The sequence below is a fragment of the Tachysurus fulvidraco genome, chromosome 7, assembly GCF_022655615.1.
Source record: "Tachysurus fulvidraco isolate hzauxx_2018 chromosome 7, HZAU_PFXX_2.0, whole genome shotgun sequence".
NCBI classification, from domain to species: Eukaryota; Metazoa; Chordata; class Actinopteri; order Siluriformes; family Bagridae; genus Tachysurus; species Tachysurus fulvidraco.
In genome coordinates, this window is record NC_062524.1 from 192968 (window position 1) to 200467 (window position 7500).

The 7500-nt window shown below is 38.1% G+C and overlaps 3 protein-coding genes across 5 annotated transcripts in view; 2 read left to right on the forward strand and 1 right to left on the reverse strand.

Moving 5' to 3' along the window:
• Positions 1–4949, forward strand: part of LOC113664070 (interferon-induced very large GTPase 1-like) — a 7674-nt gene extending 2725 nt beyond the window's left edge. For both annotated transcript variants that reach the window (XM_027179672.2, XM_047816236.1), the window contains exon 5: positions 1–4949. This exon is cut by the window's left edge and continues 220 nt beyond it. In XM_027179672.2, the coding sequence (XP_027035473.2) occupies positions 1–4517 (4517 nt within the window). In that variant the 3' untranslated portion in view covers positions 4518–4949.
• The window catches only part of LOC113653753 (interferon-induced very large GTPase 1-like), an 859689-nt gene that overhangs the window by 168515 nt on the left and 683674 nt on the right, over positions 1–7500 (reverse strand). The window lies entirely within an intron of this gene.
• pick1 (protein interacting with prkca 1) overlaps positions 7260–7500 on the forward strand; it is a 19311-nt gene continuing 19070 nt past the window's right edge. The window contains exon 1 of the mRNA XM_027179690.2: positions 7260–7406. The gene's annotated coding sequence lies outside the window, so the exon portion shown is untranslated. The remainder of the gene's footprint in view (positions 7407–7500) is intronic.

Genomic DNA, 7500 nt, shown 5'->3' on the forward strand with positions numbered 1-7500 from the left:
TTAAAGAAACCAGGGAAGAGGATGAGGGTTCACCTGACCAAGTGGATGAGGGTTCACCAGACCATGTGGATGATGTTCAGGAGGACAGCTTTTCATTTCTTTTTGATGCAGACTCCACATTAACATCTGATCCCGTAAACAATAGATATCCTGTTCACCCCATGGATGTCCAGATGGCGGTGTTCCACAGCTCTGATCATTTCCTAAAGCAGCTAATAGTGACTAAACTGGCTCAGTGTCAGTACGCTCTGCCTCTGCTGGTGCCCAATCTCCTCACCAGAGAGATCGAGTTTCCTCTCTGGACTTTTCGACAAATCAGAAAAAGCTGGAAGACCACCGACCGCTCAAGTAAAGTTAGCAACATAACTATGCCAGTTTCTCTGGCTGAAACTCCAATGGTGGCTTTTTTCAGGCTCGGTTCTGTATCTACATCCAAGTCTCAGTTGATGAACAACTTGATTAATGAGAAACATCACACATTCTTCCACCGCGATTGTCCTGGAGGCAGCAGTAACCGGCTCCTGATGGATGGAGTGGTGGAGATCACATGGTGCTTCCCATCAGGGAAGGAAACGGATTATTTCTCTGACTGTGTGGCGTTCTGTAATCTCCATGGTGACGCAAACGCTAATAAGGCGCAACTGGAATTCCTGACCGAAATGTCCTCAGTGAATGTTGTACTTTTATCTGAACAAAAGGACATAAAAAATAACACAATGGTAGAAAATCTTTGCAAAAACCAAAAGCCACTAATTTGCTTATTGACCAACAGTAATTCACGTGTAAGTGGGAAGAAGAAGCAGAAGAACTTTACAATGGGTCTTAAACAGAGAAATCAGTCAGATATATCTAAAGATCTCAGAAACACCCTCAAAACGTGTTTGGCTTCAGGTCCCAAATTCAGACTTGAAAGTGTGTGTGCAAGCAGCAAGATCAGGACAGATGAGCAACATGATAAATGTCAGAAGGGGAAAGACGTAGCATCACAAATTACACGGTTATTCCATGGATTGCAGCTGTCTGAAATGAAGGAAGAACATCTGCCCTGTCAGGGCAAACTGTGGCATGACTGGTGCAAGAAAAACAAAGAATTACATCGACTGCATGGAACAAAAATAGAGATGAAAAGGTGTGAAAAAGAAACAGAAATGACGACGATCCGTGAGCAACAGAACGAGTGTGGAGTTACAAAAGTCATGAAGATGTTTATCGACACTCTGAATTCATCAGACACAGATTATAAAGACTATTTTCTGAAATGGCTCGTAATCCTGCTCGACAACTACACCACCGACGAGCTCTCTGGACTCACAGACTCACAACGTCAGGACAAAACTAAACAGCTGAAGACTGGAGCCTTGGGTTTGGAACACTTCCTCAGGGAGATGAGTCAGATATACGAGTCATTCATGTCTGTACAAACTCACAAGGCAGGAGCTTCAAAAGATCTCCTCTGCCTTCCTAAGCTTGGAGCAGATATCATGCTCTGTGGATATCCACTGGAGCTGATGGATGGAGATGCTTCTCATGTTCCTCTGATCTGGGTTTCAGCAGTTCTAGATGAACTTGTGAAGGTCCTGGGGGATCAGAGAGTGTTTGTGCTGTCAGTTTTGGGGATTCAGAGCTCTGGGAAATCCACCATGCTGAATGCCATGTTTGGACTCCAGTTTGCTGTCAGTGCTGGAAGGTGCACCAGAGGAGCCTTCATGCAGCTGGTCAGAGTGTCAGAGGAGATGAAGGAAGAGCTGAAGTTTGACTACATTCTAGTTGTAGATACTGAAGGACTTCGAGCGCTTGAGCTCGCAGGAACATCCACTCAACATCATGACAATGAACTCGCCACATTCGTTGTTGGTCTTGGAAATCTGACCATGATCAACATCTTTGGTGAGAACCCTGCTGAGATGCAGGACATCCTTCAGATTGTTGTTCAGGCCTTCCTGAGGATGAAGAAGGTCCGACTCAATCCTAGATGCATGTTTATCCATCAGAATGTTGCAGAAATCACTGCTGGAGAGAAAAATGAAGAAGGAAGGAGATGCTTACAGGAAAGACTGGATGACATGACCAAGCTAGCAGCTAAAGAAGAAGACTGTGATGCTCAGTGTTTTAGTGATATAATTAAGTTTGATGTGCAAAGTGACGTCAGATACTTTGCTCAGCTCTGGGAGGGCAGTCCACCCATGGCACCACCAAACCCTTCATACAGTGAAAATATTGATGAGCTAAAGAGAAACATCTTCTCAAATATTAAGGCAGATCATATAATAAGTCTTTCACAGTTTAAATCCCATTTAAACAATTTATGGAATGCGCTGCTGAATGAGAACTTTGTCTTTAGCTTCAAAAACTCCTTAGAGATCGCAGTGTACAGAAAACTAGAGTATGAATACTGTGAGTGGACCTGGAACCTCAGGAGAGCCATGCTGAGAACCGAGAACAAACTGCTTAACAGAGTCAACAATGAGAAGAACCCGAGGATCGATGAGAACGACATCATGTCCGACATGAAAGACACAAAGTTAGGTGTGGAAAAGTCTACTGCAAAGTTCTTTGATGAAGACAAAAATAAAGAAACTTTGGTCCAGTGGCGTGAAAGATTTGAGAGAAAAATGTCGGATCTTTACGCTGACCTTGTAAAAGGAACAAGGAAAAAGTTAGAGAAAGTTCTATCCCTGAAAATCGCAAGAGAAAAGATAGACCAAGAAAAAATAGTGAGGGAAAAAAAGCTTTATAAACAGAGCAAAGACCTCGCGAAACGTTTAAAATGTAAAGAAACGGATGGAAATACACTCAGGACGGAATTCGAAGATGTCTGGGACAAGTGGGTCAAGGAGCTGACAGAAGATGGACCTTCATTTGACAACATTGATATCTGGGGAGATGTCATACAGACACTGTCTGAAAGTTACGAGGTAAACCTTATCTGGGAGCGACAGAATACGGCTGCGTACAAAACGTTAGAATCCATCAGAGATTTTTCAGACTATATTGTACTAAACAAACAAGAGCCTCCTCAGGAACATCTACAACCACAGGAACACATGGAGGAAGGAGATGAAAGCCCTGGTGCACTTATTCATGCAGTTGGAAACATTCAGCTTGAAGAGAACTTCAGAGCCATCGGTCTAAGCTCTGAGGATAACACATTATTAAGGGCACTGATTGGGAACGTGATGAAAGACACTGAAGAAGAACTTCAGAGGAAACCCATTGCAGAACAGGGATACAGTCAGATCTACATCCCAGAAATAATAACCTCCATTAAACACCAAGTAAAAGTCCACCAAAGTCAGTCCTCCAAATATACCCTTAAGAAGGAATTCACAGTGGATCTGAGTCTGTGTGTGTGCAGCATTGCGGCTAAACAATTCTATGACCTTCACGATCAATTTAAGGAAGCTAATAATGTCAGACTCTACCTGAAAAAACAGAAGTCTCAGTACTTCAACATCTTCAAGAGCTATTATGATGGTGCGACCTCGACTACGGTGTTTGGTGACTTCATTGTGGATAAACTTCAGCCATCTCTACTGCAGGCAGCCTACGACCAAACTGCCATAGACGTAGCTGAGAAAATGAAAGGTGACATTCCTGCGTTCAGTGGAAACAGGTCAAATCTGGAAAAACACATTCTGACCTCACTTGCAGAAGAGGAGAACTTCCAGAACTATATTGAATACCTTCACAAACCCAAACAACATTTCAATCAATTCATTACCAAGGAAGTAAATAAATACCTGCTTAAAGACAAATATCAGGAGGTTCTGGAGAATATTAAAGCTAACATAAAGTCAAAGGGAAGATGTGTGATGGACGCTGTCAATAAAGCAACAGAAGATGTCACCAAAAGAAATGGAGACATTGACATGTGGCTGGAGAACTTCTCCAAAGAGCTGAAAGATGAGCTTCAGTTTAAAGAAGAGTCATGTCTTGAGCAGAAAGAAATTACAGACCTTGGCTTTCTTCAAGAGGTTGTAAATAAAGGCCTGACTGACACCATGACAAAGTTATGCAGTGAACTTCAAACCATCTCTGACCTCAAACAGGAAATGTTTCAGAAGAACCCACAAACGGTTCTGACTGAACATCTGTGTCGATGCTGCTGGGTTCAGTGTCCATTCTGCAATGCCATCTGCACCAACACAATGGAGGATCATGACGGAGATCACAGTGTCCGGTTCCATCGCAACTGTGGGATCAATGGATGGTCTTTCATGTTCTCAGAAAATCTTGGAGTCGATTTCTGCACATCTGCTGTTACGAGTCACATGTTCTTCCGCACGGCCGACGGTGTGTTTGCTTTTAAACAGTACAGAAAAGCAGGTGGAGAATATGCTAGGTGGAACATCAGCCCCGACACCTCTGAGGTGCCCTACTGGAAGTGGTTCGTGTGCAGGTTTCAGGAAGACCTGGAAAAGCACTACAAGAAAAAATTCACAGGGAACGGAGAGATTCCTCCTGAATGGAGGAAAATCACTAAAGACAGAGCCATCGAGAGCTTAAGTGAGTTATAATAGTGTGTATATATTTAATTAGTGCTCAAGACCATAACTGGAACAGCTTCACATAATGTGAGAGAAATGATAATAACAATTGTATAGAAAGAACAAATGAAGCTAAAAAAAATTCAACCTTAAAGAAAACCTCACACTCAAATTACAGTATGACTCAAAAACCAGGAAAAGCCTTGAGGTGACCACAAGGTGTATTTAGTATTATTATCATTATTTTGTGGTCTATTTGGTGTTTCATTCATTTTCCTGTTGATGTGTTCATTTGTGTTGAGGTTATTTTCACCAGTGTGATATTTAACTGTTATTTCACATTTTTAATTCTACTCTAGATTGAAATAATTGAATTTGTGCCTTAATACACCTGTCTGTTAACTACATAAGAATATTACATGTTGTATAAAATAAATGATAAGTGTATGTTGTATAAAATAAGTGTTTTGTCCCTTGATTTTTTTTGACCTGTTCTGAATTATTGGATCACAAAAAGATTTAAAAAATTTTAAACATTACTTTTCCAACACAATTGCTACAGAATTGTTGAAGATATGAATATATTACATAATCGATCAGATTTTTACAATAACTAGACATGATTGTGACAAAGGAACTGTGTCATGTAGCTGAGATTAGTGAGGCATGTTTTAAACGTCGACATGCTTTCACACCAAATATTCAGGGCATCTTGTCTTTACATGTATTTAAGACCTTTACACATTACACTGTTTATACATTAATTAACGTTGTTTAACTGGACGTGTGCTTGGTGAACATCCTGTAGGTTTATTATACATATACATGTATACACCCCACTGCCCCTATTCTACATGACCTACACACCATTAGACCTGCATTAATGAGCTGGATTGTAATTGTATAATAATGTTTTTAGATTGCTTTACTGTGCATTTGTATGTACCAATAAACAAAGGTAAGTGCTGGAAAACATATGATAGGGCTGTACAATAACAATATAGTATATAACAATAAACTTTACAATATCTTTGTAAAGCACGTAAAAAGATAACATTACACATCTCCATTCTTTGTTCTTCATTTTTGTGAAGGGCTAAAAAACGATGCATTTTTGTAATTGATTAATAAAAATTAAAAATATAATAATCTTCTTGCTCTGACCAAATAGTGTAAAGGCCATTATTTCACCCCATCATCTAATTTGTCCATATTCAGTCTTCTTAATAAATTATCTCTTTTCTTTTAAAAGAAAAACATTGTCTATTAAACATTGTGTATTAAACATTGTGTATTAAACGTTGTGTATTAAACGTTGTGTATTAAACGTTGTGTATTAAACGTTGTGTATTATGTATCACTGTAAAATTGTTTGTATCTATTGAATCATATGGTGGAAACATGGATAATAATAATAATAATAATAATAATAATAATAATAATAATAATAATAAATAAATAAATAAAGAAAGAAACCAAAGAGCTTTAACATGTAAAGAAAATACAGATATAAAAACAACAGGAAATAATATATATAAATATATAAGTTCTATAATAGGCAGACAATAAGGAGAACTATATGAAATATATAACGAAATGTTTTAAAAAGAATAAAATTCAGTGAATAAATAAATCAAAATAACAAAAACATTACGTTAATAAAAACTAGTTATACAATAGGTGAATATTTTTGTTTTATATTATATTATATTATAATATTATATTAGGGAGATGACCAGACACTGAAATGTTTAGCTATAGATTTTTAATCATTTATAACAAATTATTAAAGTTTATTCAGTGTAAAGTTTTAGTTCGAAATTAAACAAGAAAAAAATGATATATACCGATAGTGCATAGATATATACACTAGTACATTGGAATGAACGCGTTAACTGAGCAGCCATCTTATAGCCCCCCCCCCCCCAAAAAAAAACAAAACAAAACAAAACAAAAATAAAAAGTGTTTAGTTTCCCTGCAACTTGTCCATGACTGACGTCTCTGTTCATCACTTGGGAATCTACAAACACATTCAGATTATTATATTTAATACCATGTCAGCAATCAAAGCTATTTTCATGGCAAAACTCAATTACAAAAACACAAATATCATAAATACAATAAAAACAAAACAAATATAAACAGCAAGTCATATTATACAATTTTAACTAATTTTAATTTAATTAACATATGATAAAAAAAATAAAAAAATCTAAACCTTTTTCAGACATAATGTCCTTAAATCTGTCCTTAAGTGAATAACTTGATAAAAACATTCTGCTTGTGTTAAGTCCAGGACAATCTAATAAACTATGTTAGACAGATAAGGGAATCTTACAGAACACAGAAAGTCTTTTCACCTTTAAGCACAAAAGCATGGGTCAGTTTTTAATGTCCTTATTAAGAGCTTCAGAATCTACAAACATTGTCTGTTTCCCTAAATGTCACTAACTAATGGGTAACTAACATGGATTAGCTGAAAGGACTGAAACAAACCAACGGAACACGAAATATAATTTCCTACCATTCAACACCATAAAACACGTTCTCACGTGTGTAATGTAATCCCTTCTGTCTGGGGTTTAGATTTATTGCGTTTTAACAACCAAACGCAGCTCAGAAGTCCGGCATCGTCCATGTGTTTAAGGTAAAGGAGCACCGTACAAAGATGGCGGCGGTGTTGACGCATTTTTAGGACCCCAAGGCGACATCTAGTGTAGATATCTATGGCGATAGTGTACATGTGTAGGGGGTGTTTCCGGTGACCGGCCGGAAGTGACGCAGTCTGCAGGTACACGTCAGAGAGAGAGAGATGGAGCATTTATGATCTGTGTTTTTATTATTAATGGTAAAGTAAACGCGTTTGTGACTGCGATAAAGACACAGAAGTGACTTTGTGTTCAGGACGCGTTCATACGGTAAGAGTTTATAACGAGCAGCAACAGTACAGCAGGTTTAATGACGTCTATATAACTAGTTCATGTGCTAAAGAACAGATATAAACATGATCAA